This window comes from Macrotis lagotis, chromosome X (genome assembly GCF_037893015.1).
Source record: "Macrotis lagotis isolate mMagLag1 chromosome X, bilby.v1.9.chrom.fasta, whole genome shotgun sequence".
NCBI lineage: Eukaryota > Metazoa > Chordata > Mammalia > Peramelemorphia > Peramelidae > Macrotis > Macrotis lagotis.
Genome location: NC_133666.1, coordinates 1,495,498 through 1,522,647, shown reverse-complemented (window position 1 = coordinate 1,522,647; position 27,150 = coordinate 1,495,498). Strand labels below are relative to the sequence as shown.

Sequence of the window (27,150 nt, the reverse complement as noted above, 5' to 3'; positions counted from 1 at the left end):
TAAGGGATAATTAATTCCATCCATATAAACTATTTGGAAAAATGAAGAACCAAAACAGACAAAGAAAATTATAAATCAATCTCCCTAATGAACATTGATACAAAAAATCTTAAGTAAAATTTTATACCAGGTAGACAAGAATAGTACAATTTTTTTTGAGAGAAAATTGTAGATTTTATTCACAAATCCTGCAGGATATGGGTACCTCACCTAATGTGAGGCACGGGGTAGCATTAGAACATCAGGAAATTTATAGTCTTCAGAAACTCCCCTCCCTCTTGGATTTTCATAGGCTCTCAGAGTTTGAGTCACAATCTAAGAGGTCCATCCATCCCATGACATGTCCCTAATATGATTTTCCCCCCCCAATCATATGATGCATGATATGTTGATGAACCCTAATTATCACAGGGGGTGTGTGGGATAATATTCAATTACCTAATTGTGCAAACTCAGTTGTATTAGGTCAAGATCAAGAGCTCTAGGGATGGTACAATTTTAGGAAAACAATCAACATAATTGAACATATCCATAACAAAACTAACAGGAAACATATGATTATCTCAGTACATACTGCAAAAGCATCTGACAAAATACAATAGCCATTCCTATTTAAAACATTAGAGAGTATAGGAATAAATTGAGTTTTCCTAAAAATAATTAGTATCTATATAAAACCATCAACAAACATTATTATATGCAATGAGTACAAACTAGCAACATTTCCAATAAGATCAGGGGTGAAACAAGGATGCCCATTATCACCACTAGTATTCAATATAGTACTAGAAACGTTAGCTTTATCTAACTCCATCCTTTTATTTTTAATAAGACATTAGGGCTAAGTGACTTACTCACAGAGCTAAGTAAATATTAAGTGTCTGAGGTCAGATTTGAACTCAGGTCCTCCTGACTCAAGGGCCAGTGCTCTGTGCCACCTAGCTGCCAGTCACTTTACTCTTTACAGATGATATGCTGGTAATACTTAGAGAACCCTAGAAAATCAACTCAAAAACTACTTGAAACAAATAACTTCATCAAAGTAGCAGTATATAAAATAAACCCCCATAAAATCATCAGTATTTCTACATATCAACAAAGGCCAAGAGATAGAGAAATTCCACTTAAAGTAACTGTAGACAACATAAAATACTTGGGAATTTACCTCCCAAGACAAACCTAGAAATTATATGAACACAATTACAGAATAGTTTTCCCTCAGATAAAGTCAGATCTAAACAAGTAAAAAAATGTCAGTTGCTCAAGTCAGGCTGAGATAATATAATAAAATTGATCATTCTACCCAAATTAAATTATTTATTCAGTGCCATACCAATCAAACTACCAAAAGACAGAGCTAGAAAAAATAGTAACAAAATTCATCTGAATGCTTACTTAGCTGTGTGGCCTTGGGCACTTAACCCCATTGCCTTGCAAAAAGCAAAAAAAAAACACAAAAATTCATCCGGAGCAACAAAAGAATATCAAGGAAACTGATAAAAAATGCAAAGGAAGGTGGCTAGTTGTACTAGATCTAAAACTTTATTGTGAAGCAGCAGTCGTCCAAACTTCTGGCACTGGTCGAGAAATAGAGTCGTGGCCTAGCGGATGAGATTGGATATAAAAGAAACAGTAGAGGGGCGGCTAGGTGGCACAGTGGATAGAGCCCCAGCCCTGGAGTCAGGAGTACCTGAGTTCAAATCCGGCCTCAGACACTTCATAATGACCTAGCTGTGTGGCCTTGGGCAAGCCACTTAACCCCATTGCCTTGCAAAAAATAATAAAAAAAAACAGTAGTAAATGATCATAGGAATCTACTATTTGACAAACCCAAGGGCATTAGCTTCTGGGAGGAGAATTCACTATTCTACAAAAACTGCTGGGATAAAGAATAACATAAAGAAATCAAAGCTATATATAGTCATATTTTAAAATCCTCCAGATCATTATTATTTAGAGAAATGCAAATTAAAACAACTTTGGGGCACCTACCAGATTGGCTAAGATGACAAAAAAGGAAAATGATTTATGTTGGAGAGGATGTGGAAAAATTGGGACATTAATGTACTATTGGTTGAGTTGTGAAACGATGTAGCCATTCTAGAGAGCAATGTGGAGCTATGTCCAAAGAGCAATTAAATTGATCATAGTGTGTTTATATCCCAAAAATATCATATAAAAAGGGGAAAGTCTCATGTGTTAAATATGTATTGCATCTTTTTGTGGACCAATGGGGCTAAGTGACTTGTCCAAGGTCACGTAGCTAGTAAGTATCAAGTATCTCAGGTCAGATTGGAAGTCAGGTCTTCCTCATTCCAGGGTCGATGTTGTATCCATTGTGCCATGTAGCTTCCCCTAGTACCTTTTTTTTGTAGGGGCAAAGAATAAGAAATTGAGGGGGTGTCTATCCATTTGGGAATGGCTGAACAAGTTATGGTATATGAATGTGATGGAACACTATTGTTCTGTAAGCAACTATGAATGACTGGAGTCTTGAGAAGCATAGAAAAAACTCCAGAAAGCAATGCTGAGCAAAGGGAGTAGAACCAGGAGAACATCGTCCAAATTAACAAGTGTGAGATGATCAATTAAGATGGCAACAACTCCTCTCAGCAGTTTAGACATCAAGGCCAGTCCTGAGAGAACTGCTATGGACAATCCTATCCATGTCCAGAGGATAAAACTACTTTGGCATAGTATGTTCACTTTTTAAAAACCTCTTTTATGTTTTCCCTTTCTTTTTTCTTTTTTTTTTTTTTTTTAGGTTTTTGGCAAGGCAAATGGGGTTAAGTGGCTTGCCCAAGGCCACACAGCTAGGTAATTATGAAGTGTCTGAGACCGGATTTGAACCCAGGTACTCCTGACTCCAGGGCCAGTGCTTTATCCACTATGCCACCTAGCCGCCCCCTCCCTTTCTTTTTCATGGTTTTTTCTTTTCCCTTATTTCTAATTCTTCTTTCACAACATGACCAATATGCAAATATATTAAACATGAGTGTTCATTTACAACTTTTACCACACTATTTACCAATATGGGGAGGGAAGGGAGAGTGGTAGAAATATATGGAACTTATCAATTTGGAAATGGATGAATGTTGAAAAACTCCTGTTGCATGTCTTTGGAAAAATAAAATGTCAGTAAAAAAAAATTATTCCTGTAGCTATATATTGAAGTTCTGGAATGCAGCACTTCAAAATGAGAGCTGTGTTTTGTACTGACACCACATTCTCTTTCATCCCCACACTGGTGATTCTCCATCATGTCTCACCTCTGTCTTTTAGAATTTCTGGGTTTTCCATCACTTGTACAAAAGTCTTCATAGCAACCCTGTTTGTGTTGGTAAAGCATTGGAGATAAAGTGAATGTCCTTCCATTGGGGAATGGCTTAGCAAACTGTGGTATATGTATGTCATGGAACTCTATTGTTCTGTTAGAAACAAGGAGGGATGGGAATTCAGGGAAGCCTGGAGGGATTTGCATGAACTGATGGTGAGAGAGATGAGCAGAACCAGAAAAATACTGTACAATGTAACAGCAACATGGGGGTGATGATCAATCCTGATGGACTTGCTCATTGCATCAGTGCAACAATCAGGGACAATCTTGGGGTATCTGTGACAGAGAATGCCGTCTGTATTTTGAGAAAGGACTGTGGAGTTTGAACAAAGATCAAGAACTATTACATTTAATTTTTAAAAAAAGTTGTCTTATTATGTAATTTGGTTATATCTCATACTATATGTTTCTTTTTTTTAGTTTTTAGTTTTGTTTTTTTTTTGCAAGGCAAATGGGGTTTGAACCCAGGTACTCCTGACTGTAAGGCCAGTGCTTTATCCACTATGTCACCTAGCCGCCCCGTATATGTTTCTTTCTTAAAGATCTGACTTGTGTCTCATCACATTCAAATAAGATCAGTGTATAACATGGAAGTAATGTAAAGATGAACAGACTGCCTGCTGTGGGGGGTCAGGGGAGGGAAGCAAGATTAGGGGAAAAATTGTAAAATTCAAGAGAAATTAATAAATTAAATCAAAAAAAGAGAGAGAAGGGAGTTAGGAGGGGATATGATGAATAAAAATAAAAAATATGTCAAAAATTGTCATTTCATGAAAAAAATCAGTAGATCTGGAAGTTTAAAAAAAAGAATTTTGGGGTTTTCTAAAGTCTTAAGCTAAATATTTTTGGACTCTTCCTTTTATAGGGAGCTGTTGCAGCTTCTGTTGGATAGTTATGCCATATCTCCCAAGAGTACCTTCTGTTCATTTTGCATATATTCTGTATATACTTCTATGTAGTAGGGGTTTGGATTGGAGGCTAACATCATGGGGAACATGCTTAGGAATAAGGTCATCCAAGGTATTTTAGAAAGCAACACTAAAAGTTATGTTTGGAAACTTTTAGAAATTTCAGGGATAGGTATGCCACAGCTGTGAGGGACTAGTGACTGGGGGCTGCCTTTTGAATCTGACAGGTCAGGAAATCCTAGGTCTCTCAGACTGAGAAGACTGGCAGCCAGGAGAATTTCTGCATTGGAGATTATGATCAGTCCCAAGAGGTGGAGACCATATGCTGCACCAGCTTGCCAAAAGACATGAAATTGAAGTGTCAGCTAGCTGGAGCAGTAGATAGAGCACTGGCTCTGGAGTTAAGAGTACCTGAGCTCATATGTGGCCTCAAACACTCTGTCATTACCTAGCTGGGTGACCTTGGGCAAAAGTCTTGCAAAAAATAAACCATCAAAAAGATATGAAGTTGGAGTCTTTCAGTGCAGAATGAAGGCAAACTATGAAATGTGTATTTAACTGTCTTACAGGGGCAACTAGGTGATCCAGGGGATAGAGCACTGGGTGTGGAGTCAGTAGGAGCTGAGTTCAAATTCTATCTTAGATGCTTAATCATTACCTGGCTGTATGACATTGGACAAGTTATTTAATCTTATGGCCTTGCAAAAAAAAAAAAAAGACAGAACAGTATCACAAATTGCTCCCTATTATATTTGTTGCAGAGTACAATTTATTGTGATTAAGTTATGTGAAAGTAGAATTTTGTGCTAACTGTATTGCTGCTGAGAGGTTACTTTTTTGCCTAATGTGAGGAATGGAATTTGACTTTCTTTAGACTTAGAAAGAAAAAGTTATCCTGCTCTCTGTGTTTTAATCCAGGAAAAAATGGGTCTGTCCTCCTTTAGACAAGACAGAATTTTATCAGGATGATGCTTTTTTTTTAGCTTTGGTTTTTTTTGCAAGGCAAATGGGGTTAAGTGGCTTGCCCAAGGCCACACAGCTAGGTAAAGGATGATGCTTTTTGATGAGATTTTGTGCCAAGTTCTAGAGTGGCCTCTAGAGAGTTTTCAGGTTCTGACTTAGATACAAGTGTACTGGTTTCACTCTGCAATTCTTTGGTCTTCTAGAAATGTTCTGGGTTCTCTGTGTTCAGGGTGGTCATCTTGGGTAGATGGCCATATATGTTTCATGCTAATCCTAGAGAAGAAAATTTCATGTGTAACCTCTCATTTTCTGGCATTTGATGTTAACTGTAGGTTTTGAAGGTTTTATAGTTTCTTTTGTGTTAAGTATGATTTTGGGCATGGCGGGGGGGGGGGGGGGGAAGAAATGGCTGTCCTCCATGTCCGTCATTGTGCATGGACTACCTATGTCCATCGGAATGAGATTTCCAGTCCTATGTCCAAATCAAAGCTTTCGCCTTGCTGGGGAGCTGCACCGGGATGTTTCCCTAGCACCTTGAGGCCAACGTGTCCAGTGGGTGTCATTCTGGCACCCTCAGTTGTGCAGCAGATCTAACTTGCTCTTGGGTGTCCCCTTTGGTGCCAGCTGCGCAGGCCACCTTCTCAGGAGCCTTAGGAAGGACAGCTGCCCGGGGGCCCGCCTCAACCTCTTCACCTTGGGCCCGTGATTTGGAGCAAGACGGGGGAACCATGGAGGGCTCGCAAGTCAGCCTGTCCCCAAGGCTTAGCTCTCAGCCCGTCAAGCACAAGCCCCTGGGAACTCTGCAGGCCGGCTCTGCGGCCTCTTCCCCAGGTTTCAGCCCGCGGCCCTCCGCCCTCGACCTCGGCCCTGCGCCCCGGCCCTGGGCCTCCCGCCTCGCTCTAGGCCCGCGCCCTCCAGGCCTGCAGAGGGCGCTGCGCGGCCGGCCGGCTCGCCGCGAGGCCCGCCCCTTCCTGGAGCCTCACATCCGGCCCGGCCCGGCCAGGGCCCGCCCCGCCCCCGCTTGGCTCTGGGTTCCGGCCGGGCCAGAAGTTGCGGTGGCGGCCGCGGGAGGTGCAGGCCGCGTTCGCTGGCAGCTCTTAGAGGCGCCGTGGCCGCCGCAATGCAGCTGACCGTGAAGGCGCTCCAGGGCCGGGAATGCAGCCTCCAGGTACCCCCCCCCCCCCCCCCCGTCTCCCCGAAACCTTCCCGACCCCCCCCCCCGACCCCGCCCTGGAGGTGGAGGGAGGGCTATCCCGGGTGGCGAGCTCCCACGGGCTGGGGGGATTGGTCGGATCGAGCGGGCTAGGGCGGGGCGTCGCCTGAAGCCCCGCCCCCCGCGTGGTCCCGCCCCGCCCCCAGGTGCCTGAGGACGAGCGCGTGGTCACCCTGAAGCACCTGGTATCGGAGAAGCTCAACGTGCCCGTGGGCCAGCAGCGCCTGCTGTTCAAGGGCAAGGCCTTGGCAGGTACCGGAGGGAGCGGGGGCCGAATGGGGAGGCCGCGGGGGGGCCGGCGGACCCTCACCTCCCTGGGGGCAGGGGTGTGTCGGGAGGGGAAAGGGGAGGCCTCCGCTGCAGCCAGTATGTCGGACCGGACATAGGGCCCCGGGGCCAGGGATGGGCAGAGGGATCTGAGTTCAAGAGGCATCCTCCGGTGCAGGCTGGACACGCAAAATTGTTCAAATGCATAAAATGAAGGACATGGGAGGATTATAAAAGCAATAAGAATTGTCAAAATTTTGTTAGCTTTTTATCTTTTTTTTAGTTGTGTTTTTTTTTTGCAAGGCAAACGGGGTTAAGTGGCTTGCCCAAGGCCACAGCTAGGTCATTATTAAGTGTCTGAGGCCGGATTTGAACCCAGGTAACTCCTGACTCCAAGGCCGGTGCTCTATCCACTGCGCCACCCAGCCACCCCGAAATCTTTTTAAAAGCATGTTCATAGAATTCAAGTTAAAACCCCATTCTAAGACCTAGAACAGATAGAACTCTAGCTCCTTGGAAGCTTGTAAAGTTCCCTCACACAAACCTGGGAACAGTTTTTTGATCAAGGATCAGACGCTGGATAAAACCGTGAAATGGAAACAAATTGGAAGAGATTCACTTGTCACTGACTTCTTACTGCTGATCCCAAACACTAGAATCTTGAATATTGACCTCCCCCCAATCTGGTGAAGGAGCTCTGGGGAGTTGGTTGGATTCATCGAATGGATCTAGACACCAAGCTGGCCCTGAGAAGTCAGGAGATATGATGCAACAGTGAGGAGGTATCAAGGTAGCCCAGTGCCTAGGACAAGAAGGTTGAAGTTGGGTCTTTCAGTAAGGAGACACAGCAGCCAAACCATCACCTCGTTTTCTTCATCTTCCCAGATGAGCTTCGCCTTTCAGACTATAGCATTGGGCCAAACTCCAAGATCAACCTAGTGATCAAGCTTCCTGACGAGGGAGCCTCTCGACACTTGCCCTCAAAGCCACAGGCCCAGTCTCAGCCACTCCCCACCTGGTTGCTGGTCTCTCAGATCTTGGCCCGGCACTTCAGCACAACTGATACCCGCAGAGTCCTAGAACAGCTACAAAAGGTGAGTCCCAGGACTGTGAGGGTGATCTCTCTCTTTATACCTCAAACCGATGCTCACCAGCCACGTCGGAAGTATTTGGCCAACTGGACATCCAGCCCTTAGCATCATGAGATCACAAATGTGGGCTGGAAGGGACCTTAGAGCTCACCTCCTCTCCAGAGGAGTTTTGAATATGAGACTTCTGACTCTTGTCAGTACACCAGCATTTCTTATTTTCTCTCTCCCACCTCCCTCCTCTCAAATGAGGGAAAAAAAGACAAACAGAACCCCTGGAAGAATTAAGTCTCTTGTAAAATTACCAAAGCCTATCTCAACCATCTCCACCAACATAGGCTTCATTGAATGCCTGCCTTCTGTCCCTCCCTTGGTCAGGACTTAGGAAGCAGGCTGCTTTGTAAGGCCTCTGTGTTGATCAGAGGAACTCGGTTTTTCAGTCAATCATTGTTACAGCGCTGCTGTTACTGTGTTCAGTGTTCTCATCATATACATCATCTTATAGATTCTTTTTTTTTGGGGGGGGGGGGGAGGGAAGCATCCCCTTAGTCATTTCTTAGTGTACAACAGTGTTCCATCAGAATTATTGACCATACCTTGTTCAGCTATACCACTACTAGAAATGTTTTTGGCTCTATGGGTCCTTTCCCTCTCTCTTTGATCTCTTTGGCCACCCCAACTTCCTTCCCCCATCTTTTGACACTGCATTTCTTGTAACTACGACCTAAGATCAAGGTCATGTCTTTTCTCCCTGCCCTCCTACTCCCCACAGGACTACGATCGGAGTCTACGCCTGCTGAGCTTGGATGATATTGAACGGCTGGCTACCCGTATGCTCAACTGTACTGTGACTGAGCCTGTGGAAGTTGGCTTCCTCGACTAGCTCTCTCCCTTCCCCCTCCCTGAAAAAAAACAAAACAACTTTAGGGATGGGTGAAGTAGTAGGGGGTTGGTTTTCTGGCCACCCTTGCTACTTCCATCCACCCCCTAGTAGGTGCCTAGTAGGTGGGAAGGAAGGAAGGAAGGAAGGTTGAGGAGAGTGTTATTAAACAAAGGGGTTGGTTTTTGTGGTGCAGAATAGGATGTAGAACAGGGACTGGCTACCATGACACCTTCCCCTCCTCAGTTTTTTCCCTGGGATAGGTCACCGTTACACTCTGCATTCCAGACATCTTTGGCCCCTTGCCCCCAGTGCTGCTTCCCTTTGAGTACAGAATCATGGCAGTATTTTCTCCTGTTCCCAACATGAACAAAACTCACCTGTGTAGCATAGCCTTACAGAGGATCAGAAAGCCTTAGAGGAAGGGAAGCCATCCTTCCTCAAGTCTGGTGTTTACTAGAGCAGCTGCCCTCTGTGAGAGTGGCCTTTGGGCTTGTTGGGCTCAGTCATGTTTCTGTATTAAAGGGGTCAGCACTTGGGCGATGGGGCTGTGGCAAAGCTCAGGGTTACTCTTTGCCATGGGGAGGCCTCACTTTGTGGGTGGTCCTCAGTGTCTTCCTGATTCAAATAAATCTATGAGGCAACCAGGGAGAACAGTTCACTCCTAGTGAGGGGGGAAGTGAGGGTGTAAAAGCCCCCCCCAAGCCCTCTCCTACTTGGGAGAGCCTAGCTTTTCAAACTTTTGCTTCCAGTTAATTCAATTAAATCTTTATTATGCACCTCTACTCCAGGCTTTTGGAGTTTTTTGTTCTTTGCATTAAGGACTGGTCATTTCTTGAATGTCACCTTAACCTCTCTCCCAGCCCTCCTTGACTGTCACCTAAAATATTCTCCCTGACCAAAGGGGCCCCTCCCTCCCAGCCAACTGAAGCTAGTCTGTGGAAGAGACCAGGCCCAAGAGCTTCCAGAGCTTGCAATGAACTCATCTCTTCATGCAAAGCTCATTTCTTGAGTGGGCCACATGCTAGGACCTGAGGAGAATCAGAATAGCAGCCTTTACCCTGAAGATTTGCCAAGTGCTTTATAAGGAAGCATCTGGGTCCTCACTACAACCTGGGGGTATATTATGACCCCCATTTTCCATGTGAGGAAACTCGGATAGTTCAGTGACTGGCCCAGTACCACACAGACCCAGTGTGTCTGAGACTCCAGATAATATAAAATAAAACCTTTTACAGCCCTGATGGAGGTGATACTGACAGGCAAAGAAAGACTTGAATAGAGAGCTGGGGTCACAGTGATCAAAAATCTGAGGGCCTGTGCTCAGTTTGCAATCTAATAAGGGGAAAGAGGGGTACTCAAATAGGCATGATGCTGTGGAATGGGGGAGAGATCTGCCCCAAGTTCCTCCTGAGGAAGGGAGGGGACCATTAGATTTGGTTTGGCCTAACCCTTGAAGCCTTGAAAGGAATAGGACTGAGGCTGTTGTTTCCATCCACTGGGTCCATCCAGTCCAATTTGCCATCCTCATTACGCTTGGTCTCCCCTACTTTGGCCCTACTGTGAGCTCCCTACGACTTACATCCTCCATCTAGCCCAACTGAAGGGCATGGAGCTAAGGCCAGGACCCAGGTGTTATATATCTATACAGCTTTCCTCTTCCCCCGCAGTGGAGAGGGCCCACTGCTCAGCTTCCCCTACCGGATTTCCAACATTTGCAGGGCAAACCCCAAAAGAACTTCCTTCAGAAGTGAGCTGGTCCTGGCAGCTAGGCAAAGGTTGGACTCTGGACTCCTCTATGAGGGTTTGAACTGGCGGGGCCCTGACTGCCAGGCCTCCTGTTTCTGACCCTGTGGTCCCCTGAGGTCAGATAAAGCCTGCCATCCTTCCAGTCTATCACCTGCTGAGGGTTGCACTTCTTAAGAGTGTTTGGGGTTCCCAATCCCTGCTGAGCTCCCTTGACTTGCTGCAACTCCCTGCTCCCCTCCCTCCAAGACTCAACCAGGAGGAAATGAAGTAGCAAAAGGATCTGGGCATACTCTCTGACTCAGCAATAGCTCTCTACCCCAAAGAGATCAAAGAAAGAGAAAAAGGACCCATGTGTAGAAAAAGATATTTACAGCAGCAAAGAATTGGAAACTGCCCATTAATTGGGGATGGCTGAACAAGTTAGCATAGGATCATGATGAAATACTATTATGTTGTCAAAAGTGATGAAGAGGATGGTTTCAGAGAAACCGACTCAGAAGGCATATCAAAGAAGCTTTTCTTTTTCTTTCTCTCTTTCCTTCCTTCCCTTCCTTTCTTTTTCTTTCTCTTCCTAACCTTCCTTTACTGCCTTCCTTCTTCTCTCCTCTCACTCTTACTTTCATTGACTAATATGAGATTTTGTTTTGCATGACTATATATATATTTGTAACGGTTCTGTTTTTCTTGAGTTCTCTCTGAGTAGGGGAAGAAGACAATTGAGAATGAAAATTTTAAATAATAAAGTCTGGACTAGATCCCCAAACCACAATATTTGAATTCCACTTTTTCCCCATAATCCACAATATGGATCATGCAACACATAGGCGGCTGAAGAGATCCTGAGCATCCCCTAGAGAGCAGGTCATAGGAAAGGCAGAGGAAAAACTGGGGCACCTCTGACATGAATGGTGGAGATAGGGGTGGAGAGTCTCTATTTAAGGAATGATGAAAAAGGCTATCAGAGACAAAGTCAACTGAAAAGGATGGGGGTGGGTTGCACATTGCTAACCTAAACCCGATTGCTTACTGTCTCAGGAAGGGGAGAGAGGAAGGAATAGGTTTTGGAACTCAAAACTTAAAAAAAAACCCAATACTTCAAATGTTAAAAATCATTTTAATATGTAATTGGGAGGGGGGAAGGAAAATATTTTTAAGAGTGTTGAGAAACTAGGTGAACCAGTGAGGTGGGTATTGTAGAGGAAAGGCAGAGAAGAAAATAGATTGGGGTGGGGGGGAGCACACAGGCATCAGAAGGAAGGGTATGAGCCTGGTTGTGACAGAACACACAGGGCACAGGAAAAGAGCACCTATTTTGAAGGTAAATGACCTGAGATGGGGACAAATTTTGCTATAGACTACCTGTGTATGATATTAAACAAGTCATTTCCTTTCCTTTGGCCTTTTTCCTCAACTGCAAAGTTGCAGGCTAGTAAATAAACCCACAGAAATCATCAGTATTTCTATATATGACCAACAAGGGCCAACAGCAAGAGATGGAGATTCCATTTAAATTAACTGCAGACAGCATAAAATACTTGAGAATCTACTTCCCAAGACAAACCTAGAAACTTATATGAATACAATTACAAAATATTTCACACAAATAAAAGCAATTGGAAAAATGTCAATGCTCATGGTTAGGCCGAGCTAATATAATAAAAATGACAATTCTACCTTAATTAATTACTTACTCAACGCCATACCAAACTACCAAAAAATTATTTTAGAGAAAAAACTGTAACATTGTTCATCTAGAGGAACAAAAGGTCAAAAATATCAAGGGAATTAATGAAAACAAATGCAAAACAAGGTGCTCTAGCTCTTCCAGATCTAAAACTGTATTACAAAGCAACAATCATCAAAACTTCCTGGCACTGGCTAAGAAATAGAGAAGTGAATCCATGGAATAGACTAGGTACAAAAGAAGCTGTTGTAAATGACTACAGGAACATACCATTTAATAAATTCAAAGCTTAGCTTCAGGGATAAGAACTCACTATTAGACAAAAACTGCTGAGAAAACTGGAAAATAGTATGACAAAAACTAGGCATAGACCCACATCTTACACCCTATAAGGTCAAAATGGGGACAAGATTTAGACATAAAGGGTGAAACCACAAGTCAGTTGGAGAACAAGGAATAGTCTATCAGACCTATGGAATGGGGAGAAGTTTATGACCAAAGAAGAGCTAGAAAACAACAAATTGCAAAATGGATAATTTGACTACATTAATTTAAAGTTTCTGCACAAATAAAACCAGTGCAACCAAGATTAGAAGGCATGCAAAAAGATGGAAAACAATGTTCACAACTAGTGTTTCTGATTAAGGACTCATTAATAAAACATATAGAGAACTGAGTCAAATTTATAAGAAGAAAAGTCATTCTCCAATTGATAAATGAAAAGGCAGTTTTCAGGTGGAAGAAATTAAAACTATAGCATATGAAAGAATGCTTCAAATCATTATTGATTAAAAAAATACAAATTAAAACAACTCCAAGGTGTGCTTCTTGACATCTATCAGATTGGCTAAAATGACAACAACAAAAAATGATCACTATTGGAGAGGATATATAAAAACTGGGACATTAATGCACTGTTGGTGGAATTGTGAACTGGTCTGACCATTCTGGAGAGCAATTTGGTAGTGGAATAAACCACTACCTCATCTACATCCCAAAGAGTTCATTAAAAAAGGGGAAAGGACCGACATGTACAAAAATATTTATAGCAGCTCTTTTGGAAGTGGCAAAGAATTGGAAATTGAGGGAATACCCATCCATTGGAGAATGGCTAAACAAGTTATGGTATATAAATATTTTGGAGTAAGGTGGTTCTCTATTGAGTGGCCCAACTTCAGAAAAGCATGGAAAGAAAGACCTATTACTGATGCTGAGTGAAGTGAACAGAACCAGGAGATCATCCACATTAACAACAACAATGTGAGATGATCAACTATGAGAGAAGCTGCTCTCCTCAGCAGTTCAGCGATCAAGGACAATTCTGAGCGTCCAGTTAAGAAAAGTGCCATCCATATCCAGAGGAAACATTATGGATTCTGAATGCAGAACTAAGCAGACTGTTCACTTTTCACTTTTTCTTTCTTTCTCATGTTTTTCCCCCCTTAGGTTCTAGGTGTTCTTTCACAGTTGAACACAGAAACATGTTAAATGAAATTTTACATATACAACCTATATTAGATTGTTTGCTAGGAAAGGAGAACGATGGAATAATGTGGAGTTCAAAAGCTTGCAAAAGGATGAATTGTCAAAAAACTATCTTTGCATGTAATAGGAAGATAAATAAACAAATAAATCCACCAAAGGAGTGAACTAGACAGCATCCAAGGTGTCTTCTAGCCCTAAATTTGTGAAGCTAAGGCTAGAGATGTAGGTGTGAAGCACAGAAGCAGGGTCAACATGGAGAAATGTTCAATTAAGGATCAATTAAATAAAAAGCAGCTAGGTGGCACAGTGGATAGAGCACTGGACCTGTGGGGTCATATCTTCCTGAGTTCAAATTTGACCTCAGACACTTATTAGCTGAGTGACTCATGGCAAGTCACCTCACCCTGTTTGCGTCGGTTCCTCGTTTGTAAAATAAGCTGGAGAAGAAAATGGTGAACTATTCCAGTGTGTTTGCCAAGAAAATCCCAAAATGGGGTCACAAAGAGATAGGACCAAAAAATGACTGAACCATAACAACGGATTTCTGAACTTTGTGGCTGACTGGGGCTGTGCTCTATAGACACTGGAAAAGCCTCTAAACATCTTTCTGAGGTTTATGGGTTAAGGGCTTATAGAATAGAGTGGACTGATAACTGAGGATGGGGGAGGGGTGTGAGGAGACACTCAGAATCCCAAAGTCTCAAATATGGGAACTTTGAACTCAGTCCTCTGACTAAATCCAATGATCATTCCACCAGCAGGAGCTTTGGACCTCCTGCCATGTCTTAATCCCAGAAGACTGCAGGATAGAACATTCCTCCTAACCCCCAAATCCACCCAAAATGCAACTGAACTGCTCTCCAGTCTGGGAGCAACCATCCCTTCTATTGCAGCATAGGTGCTCGAGGCCATTTTGATCTGTGCAAGGGAGACAGGCAGCCATTCATCTAATTCAGTCATCTAAAAGTGAGACTTGAAACACTTCTTGCAATTTCTTATGAAAATGGCTCTGCACAGTGTCAGCATCTTGTATTGTCAGTACCTGTCTGTGGTTTTTCATTTTGCGTCATACCCCTTCACTCAATCAATCCTGGGGACAGAAAAGAAACCTGTCCCTGTATTGGATAGCTCTGACTTGTTTTGGGTTTTTTTTTAGTCTCCCTTATTTGAATCCTAGTACCTCGTGATGTTTCTATAGCATGATTTTCAAATCCGTTCAACTCTTTCTGGGTTATCATGGTGGTGTTGCCAATCCCACTGATCTGACCAGTTCAGAGTAAGGGCTGCCAAATGATCATCTCTTTGGAATGTGATCTTTGGCCCGCTGCTGCGTTCGTGGTTTTTCTGTGAAAAAGCCATCCCTCACATTCACAAAGCAGCTTCCAGGGAGATCAGTGGAAAACCACTATAACGTAGAAGCTTGAATGATGATGACAGTGCTGGAAGGTAAGGTATCTCGAATGATTATCACTACCCCCCCCAAGTGGAGTCAACTTCCATCTTCCCAAATCAGCGGTTCTTCAAGGTGAAAAGGATTTGAGAGAGTTAAACACAGCTTCACCATGAGGCCATTATGAATATTCTTGTAAGCATTGCAGCTGGGATCCAAGTCATTTTGCCTTTGACTCATGGACAGATATTACAACCCTGTAACTTGTCAGAAAGAATATACAGTGCCAAGCGAGTTGAAGTGCTCCTAGGCCTCATCCAAGACATTTTGTCATACTGTCCCAAGGTTCGCTTTCTTAGAAATTGTCTGCTCTGCACTCTTGCCTTTAGGAGTTGAGTACCTGACTCTTTTCTACCCAGAAGTCATAATAAACTGGCGGATACTATGAGTATGGTCCATACTCTAATGATATCAACCATATCTTGAGCAGCCTAACTTCTCATTTCCTCAACTTGTCCATTTCCTGTGCAATACTTTTCCACAGAATCTCAGCTATATACAGAGATGGTTATATCCTTGACCTTGCCATCTCTCACAAATGCTCTACTTCCTTGTTCATCAACTCTGATATTTATTACCTTATCTGCTCACAGTCTGTTGTAATTACTCATCTTCCTTTGCATTGCACCCCCAAACCCTGTTTCATCCTCCCCATGACCTCCAGTCCCTCTACTCAGCTCTTTCCTGAGCCATCACTCCTGCACTGGCTGAATTCTCCTCCCTTCCCCAACTTGACCCTTTGGGGAACCAGTTCCATGCTGCACTGGTCTCCTCCCTTGAGGCTTCTGTCCTCTTACTATAGTACCAGTCTTGCACTGTCAAGCCCCGTACCACTTTGGATATCTGCTATCTCCATTTGTATTTGTCTGCTGCTGAATGAAACTGGAGAAATTCATGAAACTGTTCTGAATGGCGCCATTACCAGTTTATATTAGCCAGTCTCAACTGGACTCTTGCTGCAGCAAAGCAATCTTTTTTCTTTTTCAACCTGCCTTTCCGAAACTCCATCCACCTCATTCAATAAACTCCACTGTCAACATCCTACTTAATATACTCCAATGATTGCCTTTTACCTCCAGGATCAAAACAATAATTCTCTGTCTGGCATTCAGAACTTGCTGGCCATGCCTGCCCTCCCCCTTTCCAATCTTCTTAAACTTTCATATAGGATGGTAGTATAGTATCATAGTATCCCTTCATGATCCTGTACCATCCCATGAATGACCCTGGTCTCTTGGTTGGTTTTTGAACAAGACAATCTGTCTCCTGACTACAGACTTTTTTTTTTTAAATTTGGTTTATTTAAGGCATTGGGGTTAAGTGATTTGCCCAAGGCCACACAGCTAGGTAATTATTAAGTGTCTGAGGCTGCATTTGAACTCAGGTTCTCCTGACTCCAGGGCTGGTGCTCTATCCACTGCACTACCTCACGGCCCCATCTGACTACAGACTTTCTCTGGTTTTCCCCTCTGTCTAGAATGCTCTCTCTCCTCTTACCTCTGTTTCCTGGCTTTCTTCAAGTCAAACCTTTTACAAGAAGTCTTTGGCAACCCTTAATGCTAGTACCTTCCCTCTGTTGATTATCTCCAATAGATCCTGTCTAGAGCTTGTTTGCCTGTTTTCTCCTCCAGTAGACTAAGCTCCTTGATCTTTTGGAACCCAGAATCTATGCCACCTCAGCTGAGAGCCTCACCTCCCATTGCACTTTTTCTCAGCCCACATCATTTAGATGTCTTTCCCCCATTTATTCCTTTGGCTGCCTGTCTTCTATGAAGAGATTTCCCTTCTCCTTGCGAAGGAAAAGTTCAACATGTCCAAGTAATCCCCAGTCTTTCCTATCTTCTCCCACAGATTGTTCTCTCGATCATATCCACTCTCTCACTCATTTTCAATCTTTGCTTCTCCACTGGCCACAACTACAATATAGCCACATCTCCTTCTTCAAAAAACCCTCACTTGATCTATTCCATTTTCCCATTAGCTATCATCCCGCATCTCTCTATTCTAGCGTTTAGTCCAATGTATAGGCTGGCAGTGGTATAACCAAGGTGGGAACCCTAAACCAAAGAGCAGCAGCAGTTTACACATTCTAAACCTGCAGAGCCTCCCCAGCAGGCTGATAGTGACTGAATTTAGCAGCTGTCTGCTGAAACTCTCAACCAGGACCAAGTGAACAGACCAAAAGCTGGGTTAGTATCTTGCAGAACTCAAACCACATCTCCCCACTTTGAGAGCTCTAAAAGCTCAGAGGTCTCCAGCCAGAGCAGTGAAAGCCAAAGGAGGATGGAAGAGGGCAGAGGTCCAGGCCATACACCCACCCCACCCCATAGAAGTTGGCAGAGCCCAGCACTAAAATCAAGACCAAAGTCAAAAGTAAGATAAAAGATTGAGCAAACAGCAAAAGAACTTGACAGAAGAAGTGAATAACTTGAAATCATTTTCAAGCAAAACTTCAAAGAAAAATTTAGTGTGGACATGAGTCCACTAAGAATTCCTAGAAGAGTTAAAGAAGCAATTTTAAAAAAAGAGTTAAAATATGATTTTTAAAAAGTAAAGGAGAGTGATAAAGGAAAAAAAAATGAGGAAAATTTTGAAGTGAAAGCTGGGGAGGAAAGATATGAAAAGAGAATTAGCAGCTTTGAAAAACAAATACAAAACCTTAGTAAAGAAAAAACTCTGAAAATTAGAATTGGCTTCATGAAAGCTCAAGACTATGAGATAGCAAGCAATAATTTTTAAAAAATGTCAAAAACTAAAAAAATATAGGAAACTGACTTCTCTCATAGAAAAAAAGAACTGACCAGGTGGTAAAAAGGAGAGGTAATTTAAAAATCACTGGACCATCCAAAAACTGTGTCTCTTATGATGTTTAATTCTTTTTATATTTCTGATCACAAATTGATTTCTCAGCCTCTAATTGCGGTTTGTAAGTCTAAATTGTAAGTTCACCTCTGCACTCCTCAAGGTCTGGGTCTCTCCAGCTATAAATGTGAAGGCAGGCTAGGCTCTGTCTGTCTGAAACAGTGTGGTGGTCCTCTGATTTTCACTGTTGTGTAAACAAAGACTGTCCTAAAGCAAGCAGGAGACTGGTCTGGTTATCTCTAAGAGACTGAATCAATTTTTGTACTGAGATTTTGGAAAGGGAGAAATCCCAGTGTTTTGTATGTCTATGTGCTATCTGATAAGGACATGAAATATCAAGTCAGGAGAGGAGGCAGTGGTCTCATTGCTCACTGGATCATTGTCAGTTCTGACCTGGATGCGTTAAAGAATCATCACTAATCAATGACACCTTTATGGACTAATGTGTAACGTGATTGACTGGCCTCCACCATTTTATAATCCTTTGTCAGATTCCTATAAATCTTGTTTCTTCATTAAATTCTTTGTGGATATCTTTAATGATGTCTTCCACCTATGGGTTTCTGAATAAGATCTTAAAGAACAAAATTTCATGGATAAACTCAATTTTTGTTATTTCAGTTTTAGTCTAAGAAAACTAAGGTTAACAGTAATTGTGCCATGACTCAGATGAATGGATGGAGATTTTAAGAGGGACAGACTCTTTCTCCCTCTCATTAGAAGGAAAGAGGTTTGTCACTTTTCAACTCCCTGCTCCATTTCAAACTGAACTTTTGTTTCCTAGTTGAATTAGGATGGATAGATAGATGGCTTGCAAAGGTGCAGATTGATTCCTAGTAAGTCTGCAGAAAAGGACAAAAGCTAGGACAGATTTTGAGCCCAGCAAAAGTTTTTGTTGGACTTGGAATCTGTCCCTTTTCCACTCAATTGCTTTAGTTTTGAAGCTTTTGTTTTGGTTAAAGTCAAAATATTCTGTAGAATTTACCTCTAGTTATTGAAATTTTTGCTTTTTGGTGAGAATTTTCTGTGGTTTAAGGTCTCTAAATGTCTCTCCCCCTGGTTTTTCTGGCACCCCCACTTGGGTTGGTTGTAGTGGGGTCTGGTGTTTATTATTTGTATGCTGTGTCTCTGGGAACCCCTAGTATGAGAGCCAAGTGGGTTCCCCTGGTTCTTTGTTTTTTTAGATTTTTTTTTTTTTGCAAGGCAAATGGGCTTAAGTGGCTTGCCCAAAGCCACACAGCTAGGTCATTATGAAGTGTCTGAAACCGGACTTGAACCCAGGGACTCCTGACTCCAGGGCCGGCCACCTAGCCGCCCCTCCACTGGTTTTTTTGTCTTTGTGTTTCATTATTTGCTTAATGGAATCTAATGGCATGTTATATTCATTTTTTAACAAGGGCTTTATTTTCCATTCCTGTTTCATGTTTTCTTTCTTAATATGTATGTTGAGCAGAAATGCATATGTACAACTTTTAGGAGACTGTTCACCACCATGGGGAAGGAGGAAGGAAGAGAGGGTGGTAGAAAACTCTGTAACTCATAAACTAGATGAATGTTGAGAAACTGCAATGGCATGTAATTGGAAAAATAAAAAAGTTCAATAAAAAATACAAATAGTTTGGTTCATTGTGTCTTGGGATCCTCTAGTGTGAAAGCAAAGTGGATTTCTTCTGTGTTTTTGTCTAATATATATTTTGTTTCATTTTTTAAAAAATTAATATCCTGGGGCGGCTAGGTGGCGCAGTGGATAAAGCACCGGCTTTGGAGGCAGGAGTCCGTGGGTTCAAATCCAGTCTCAGACACTTCATAATGACCTAGCTGTGTGGCCTTGGGCAAGCCACTTAACCCCGTTTGCCTTGCAAAAACCTAAAAAAAACCCCCAAAAAACCCCCCCCACACACAAAATTAATATCCCAGGAGACTGGCTATGGGCAATGCTGTATCCATTTAGAGAAAGCAAAAACAAAACAAAAGGAAAACCCCAAACCCTTCAGAATCTGATCACTACATTCACTTTGTCAACATTTCTCATCCATTCCTTTGCTGCCTCTTCCCTTAATCCCAATGTTGCATCTAGAAAATGACTCATCTTTAACACGTTCAACACAAGAGTGTGTGCACACTATACACCTGATGGCTTGCCTGCTGAGGGGCGGCAGTTGGGAAGGGAGGGGGGAAGGAAGCTGTGTGACTTCAAAACGTGCACACGATGTGGGTGAATGTCGAAAACCTTTCCTAACGTGCAATTGGAAGACAAAGTAAAATATCCATTGAAAAAAATCACAACTAGGATTGGAGGCGCAGCAGCTTTTCCCCTAGACTCAGGCGCACCCCCTCTCACCCCTCCCTGGGTGACTGTGCGGCCCAGGACAAAGTCAGCCTGCCAACTTCCACCCTCCTCCTCCCCGCCCCGCCGCCTGGCAGGGCCTGGGCTCCGCCGGGCTGCCTCCGGCTCCGTCCTGGGTCCTGGGCCGCGCTCCCCGCCGGGGGGGGGGGGGGGGGGGGCAGGCGCCCCGGGACGGCTCTCTTCCCGACCTCGCCTCCGCCCTCTCTTCGTTCTCTGGCTCGGGATTGGCTGCTGGCCGCGTCCTTTCCCGGTCTTCTTCTCCCGATTGGCTGATCGGCTGTGCTGGTTGACGGCTGAGGTTGGGACTGTATGAATGGGAGACAATACCCAAAGGGAAGGGGACCTTGGAAGAAAATGGGTTTTTTTTTTTTTAAATGGTCCGTTTTGAAGTGCGAGGTCCGCTGTGGCAATCTGCTAGGGGCCAGAAAATGGGTCCAGCCCCTTGAAAACGGGTGCGGCTGCGCTTGTGGATGATTGAAAGGGTCAAAACCCAGGGAAGAGGCTGTGGTGGGCGCTGCTAGCTCTCAAGGGATGCCCAACTCGGAACAAAGCACGAGAGATGGTGAAGAACAAGATCTCACAGGGACTCGGAACATGGTAGAGAGCACGACATGAAGCACAGCAGAATGGCAAATGCAGCTGGAAAGACCTGGAAAGGAAACACGGAAACTGCAAACACGTGGGGGTGATTGCTTTATCCACTGCTCCACCAAGGTGCCCCGAACGAGCAAGTTTCGAAAAAGGTCATACGACACCGATAAATCCCAAACGAAGTTATAGACTCCTTCTGGAATTACAGAATCCAGATCGCAGCTAAAGGAAATTGTGCTCAGGTGTGATCATTGAGATTAAATTCAAATCCTAACAATTGACTACTACTACTGCCTGGGCAAATCTCTTAACAGGCAATTGTCTGGGAAACAACGAACCCAGAAATAGTGAGTGCATTTTATTATTGCTTTGAGCTTTTAAAACTAATAGTGTGGGAGCTAGGTGGCGCAGTGGATAGAGCACCGGCCCTGGAGTCAGGACGAGCCGAGTTCAAATTCGACCTCAGACACTTAATGATTACCCAGCTGTGTGGCCCTGGGCAAGCCACTTAACCCCATCTGCCTTGCAAAAACCTAAAAAAACAAACAAACTATGCACTTGTTTAACTCCAGCACAAAAGTGCAGAACAAAGGGGGCTTTGTGAGGTCAGTGTCATCAGTTAAAAATAATGATAATGATGATGATGATGATGATGATAATAAAGTTTGCAAGCAGTTTGGTAACAGCAGGGAATTTTCAAAACTGGAAAACTCTGCAGTTCACCTTGTGCTTATAAAAAAAAAACCCAAATATAATAATTTTGGTTTGACTCAATCTAAATTTTAGTCCTGATGAGAACAAGAATCATGGATTTCATCAGATCGTTAAGCAAGGTACAAAGAAAATCTTATAATCATAAAAAAAGAGATTTTTAGAACCATCTCATCAGAAATCTTAAGCAAGAATTCCCTGTGCTACAGAATTTGTAAGGAGTAAAGGGAAATATCTTTCCATGAGAAATTCATCTAAAGGATGTATCTCACATATGAGTTAATTTGAAAATTTAACATGGCATTATTTCTAGTGATAAAAGTAAACGCAAAAAAATTTATATTCAAATAAACCTTAAGGCCTTGGTAAAGGGTTGTCATGAATAATTTAATTAGGTATGTTCTTCCGGTCTTAAATAAACAAAACCTTCCTTTTGTAAACACCATTTGGTTCAAGGAAGATAGTACTAAGAAACTTCATGACAATTGTGATTTATTTGTGACTTCAGAACTTTTGAAATTGATTTATGATATTTAAAAATAATTTTATACTAATTTACATTTGATAAATTCCAGTCTTAAAGATTTCTTTTTGCTTTAATGTTGAATAACTAAAAGATGCCTATCACTTTACAAATTCCTAACTAATAAATTTCATAAAGTTTTGTGATTGTCCTTATAACATCAGGAATATTTCTTGTTTTTAAGAAAGAAAAACACTCTCAAAAGAGAAAGCTTTTGTAAAAGCATTTATGTACTAGGATCTACTACTGATGGTATTATTTATAGCTCTCATAATAAAATGTTTTCAAATTGAAAGTTTCCTACTGCAATACTGAATCTATTAGGCATGTTACAAGCATTTAAAATTACTGCAATAATTGCAAATAGAAAGACCTTACTGTTTGATCGAAATTTGATGCCATTACATGGCATAAGTGAGTTCCATTAGTGTTTTGAACTTATGACATGTAAATGTCGTAAAATAAAATTCCTGAAGACTCTCGTTTTCTTTTTTGAGAATGATATGAATATACTTGGGTAGAAGTGAATAAATTTATGAAACAAAATATAAAACCCATTAAGTTATAAGGTTAATTTTTACTTTACTTAAGAAACCTCTTTATTGCTTTACTTTGTTCTAAGAAATAAGATTTCAATGTGGAAACATTATATTTAACGAAGAGTAATAATTCATAGGCTATCTCATTTGGAATCTAATGAATCTTATGTTTGTTACAATTGGTACAAGAACAACCTGTTAAAATATATGCAAACCTGGGGTGGCTAGGTGGCGCAGTAGATAAAACACCGGCCTTGGAGTCAGGAGTACCTGTATTCAAATCCGGTCTCAGACACTTAATAATTACCTTAGCTGTGTGGCCTTGGGCAAGCCACTTAATCCCATTTGCCTTGTAAAAAAAAAAAAAAATATATATATATATATATATATATATATATATATATGTGTGTGTGTGTGTGTGTGTGTGTGTGTGTATGCAAACTATTTAAAAGTCATCTAAAGTTGTTCCAATTATTTTAAAGCATTCTGGAAGCACTGATTTGCTGTCTATTTGAAAATGAATAATGACTAAACATATTAATACACAAAATTGTTTCTAGAGAATCTATTTTTATATGCAAGTTTGAATAATTGTATTTACCCATCCCAAATCTTTTCTTATTTGCTTTGAAGTAAATGTATATATGCAACATGGATAATTTCTTATTTTTCTGTGATAATCTCTTATATAAGTAATATTTGATCTTTGTAAACCGAACTTACCTAAAGTTTAGATTATGGGAAATTTTCTATTTAACATTTAATTTGCCATATTCTTTTGTTGACCCAAGAGTTTGATTGATATTATTCTGTGACACCAAATATGATCATCAAAAGAAATGCTGTTGGGAAAAAGTTCTATTGATGTCAGTACCCCTAAGGGGTTTTGAATATGGATTCTGCAGGTGACAGGCTTGGTATGAAAGGCCATGAAGACAATTTTTAACTAGTTCTTAGGCTTGGTTCCCCAAACATGACAGTTGAAAAATGTCTTACCAGGCAGTTATAAAATCTAGCTCAAGGCATTTGTCACTCACATAGCCTTACCTGAAAATGGATATGTAAATAAATAAGGGAACTTTGCCTTTCTTGTGTTCCAGGTCTTTATGGTACATTGCTGTAACCATGTCAGGTCAATAATATTAAGATCAGGTGTAGAAATTTTCAGTCATTTGGCTGAAATTCTAATAGCTAGGTAGGCTAGTATATTGTCTTGGCATCTGTTGTCAGCTATATGCTTCTATAAGAAGTAAAATCTTTTAATTTTTTTTTACAATGCTAAGGGGATGTTTAAGAAACAATAAGAAAATTTTGTGACATCAAGAAATGATTCTTGATTAAATGGTCTCAAGTTCTGTTTTTAAGGAAAAGAATGTTAATCAACTAAGTATAACAAAAGAAGGATGCTCTGGTCTATTTTAAAATTATTTGAAAGAGAAATTAATTTTCGGTTAAGGATTTTTAATTTATTTTTAAACAGCAAAAGGTTAAAATTGCTTTATTTGTAAACCACTTACTAGATACTTGCTTCTAACATGATTATCAAAGTTATACGTTACGAGCTCAGGCTAATTTGGCACTCTAATGAATTCACTTTTGTAGTTGAATCTTTATGGAAGTTTATTTTCTCAAGTAGACTAGCATCCTCCAAATGGAGAAATAAAAAAAATACCTACTAATTTCTATTTGTAACCAAATTTTCTGTGTATATCAACATGGCAATTGGGCAAATCAAATTGTAAATCATCGTGATCTAAGAGTTCCCAGAATTTCATTTTAAACATTAATTTTAATTTGAAAAAAAAAATTGTGTTAAGAAATTCTTTTACTAGATCTCTACAAGTAACCTGGATTGAAAACAACCTCATGAACATCTGAAACCATAGAACTGTATCAAAAGACTGCAGAAGATATGGACCTGAATTTTCCTTTGCTGTTTGATGTTTATCATACTGTCTATATAATCAAAGGGGACTGCCTCCTTTGACATTATAATTGTATCACCCACTTTTATGTACTATTATAGACCTTGCGTTACACGCCCATATCACCTGGCAAACCTAGTTCCCAAAACTATGTCATTTTCACTCCAATATGCCCATTGTCTCCCTAAATCTTTATTTAATTGACATTGCAAGTGTCACCTTAGATCAAAATGGGGGAATGTCTAAGATTTATTTTATTTAATTCTATATTTCTGATCAAAAACTGGTTTTTCAGTCTCTGAGGTTTGTAAGTCTGAATGTTAGCCTCTGCCTCCCCTAAGGTCTGTGTCTCTCCAACTAAAAATCTGAAGGCAGGCTCTGACTGTGTGAAACAATCTGCTCCTCTTCTAAATGCATCTGCAAGTTTGGCTTTCATAGGTGTAAAGACCATCCTGAGAAGACATGAAACTGATCTGGTTATCTCTTATAAGAGACTGAATAAATTCTTATATTTATGACATTTTGGAAAGGGGAGAAATCCCAATGTTTTATGTCTATGATATATGACTAGGTGGCACAGTAGATAGAGCACTGACCTGGGAGTCAGGAGGATGGGAGTTCAAATCCAACCTCAGACACTTGACACTAGCTGTGGGACCTTGGGCAAGTCATTTAACCCTGACTTCCTCCCATCCAGAACCATCTCCAGTCCTGCTGATTCATATCTGGCCACTGAACCCAGATGACACTGCAAGGAAGTTGAGGCATGTTTGTCATGGCAACACCTCCCAAGTAGGAGACAGTAATCCTGCTGCTAAATGGCTCTTTCTCGGTTTTGATATAGAGCAGACCTTATGGATGGATTAGAGAATCAAGTAATCAGTGACACTTTTATGCACTAAAGTGGGACCAGATTGGTTTGTCGCCAAAATTTTACAATCCTCTGTGAAATTTCTATAAATACTATTTCCCCATTAAGCTCTTGGTGAATAGCTTTAATGATGTCTTCCACCTATGGTTTTCTAGGTTAAGATCTTAGAAGATAAAACTTCATGGATAAACTGATTTTATTTTTAGACTAAGAAAATTATGATGAACAACTGTGGACCCCAAAAAAGAGCCTGGATATCATAAAGATCACAACAGATAGCTACTCAGGTATCTTAGAAACCATGGAGCAAAGTAGAAATTAAAAAAAAAATTCGCCAGTCACATCCTCATAGAAACACTAAAATGAGAAACTCCAAGGAATACTATATTATATACTAGTCAAGATCCAGAACTCCCAGGTCAACAAAAAAATATGGCAAGCAGTCAGTCATCATTAAAATACATGGTTAGAATCACAAAAGATTTACAAACCACCACCCTAAAGAATCGGCAAACTTAGAATAAGATATTGCAGAATGCAAGAGATCTAGGATTACAACCAAGAAATCTACAATCTAGTCAGCAAAACAGAGTATTCTCCTGTTTGGGAAAATTAAATCTTTAACAAAAGGGGACTTCCAAGCATTCCTGACAAAAAGACCAGAATTAAAGAGAAAATCTGACATACAAACACAGGAATCAAGAGGAGCATAAAAAGGTAAACATAAGGGAGCAATCGTATGGGACCAAATAAGATTAAATTGTTCACATTTTTATATGAAACACGTGGCCCTTTATAAGGCATCATTAGGGATCACGAAGTCTAATTAGATGGAGGGTCTGGGAATGACTGATATGTTTTGATGGGTTCAAATGAAGAATAGAATGGTTGAGGAACACACTAAGCGAGAGGGGAAGGGAAAGTAAAAATGGGGAAAATTATCTTGGAAAAATTACCTAGAAAGACCTACGTGAATCGATGCTGAGTGAAGTGAGCAGAACCAGGAGTGAGGTGAGCAGTTACATAGAAACAGCTCTTCTCAGCAATAGAGTGATCAGACAATTCTAAGAGACTTGTGATAGAAAATGCCATCCACATCCAGAGAAAGAACTATGGAGTCTGAATGCAGATCAAAGCAGACTATTTTTCACTTGTTAAAACTTTTCTTCTTGTTTTTTCTTTCTCATGATTTTTCCCTTTTGTTCTGATTCTTCTTTCATTATATGGAAATGTGTTTAATATGACTGTGCATGTATGAACTACATCAAATTGCTTGCTGTCTTAGGGGAGGGGAGGGAGAAACGTTTGGAACTCAATATTTCACAAAAATGAATGTTGAAAACGATCTTTACATGTAATTGGGAAAAATAGAGTAAGGGTTTTAAAGTTATCTTGAATTGAGTGTGAAATGAGAAGTTCAAATTATATCACTACTGGAACTGTATCTCAAAGGGATCGAAGAAAAATAAAGACGTATATACAAAAAAATTTTTCCTAACAGTTTTTTTTTGTAAATTGGAAACTGAGGGTGTGTCCATCCATTGGGGAATGGCTGAACAAGATGTAAAATATGATTGTGATAGAATACTATTGTGCTATAACGAATGAAGGGGATAGTTTCAGAAAAACCTGGAAAGACATGAACTGATGCAAGGGAAGTGAGCAGAACCAGAACAATTTACAGTTAACATTAATATATTAAAATTATTAATTGAATGACTTGGTTATTCTGATCAGTATGATGATCCAAGGCAATT

General features: G+C 41.2%; 1 protein-coding gene across 1 annotated transcript; it reads left to right on the top strand.

The window, feature by feature from the left end:
• Positions 1 to 6,226: 6,226 nt before the first annotated feature.
• UBL4A (ubiquitin like 4A) lies at positions 6,227 to 11,356 on the top strand. The gene is made up of 4 exons (XM_074201264.1): positions 6,227 to 6,376; positions 6,568 to 6,673; positions 7,574 to 7,782; positions 8,549 to 11,356. The coding sequence occupies exons 1-4, from the start codon at positions 6,329 to 6,331 to the stop codon at positions 8,657 to 8,659; spliced, it is 474 nt and encodes a 157-aa protein (XP_074057365.1). The 5' UTR covers positions 6,227 to 6,328; the 3' UTR covers positions 8,660 to 11,356.
• The last annotated feature ends 15,794 nt before the right edge of the window (positions 11,357 to 27,150 follow it).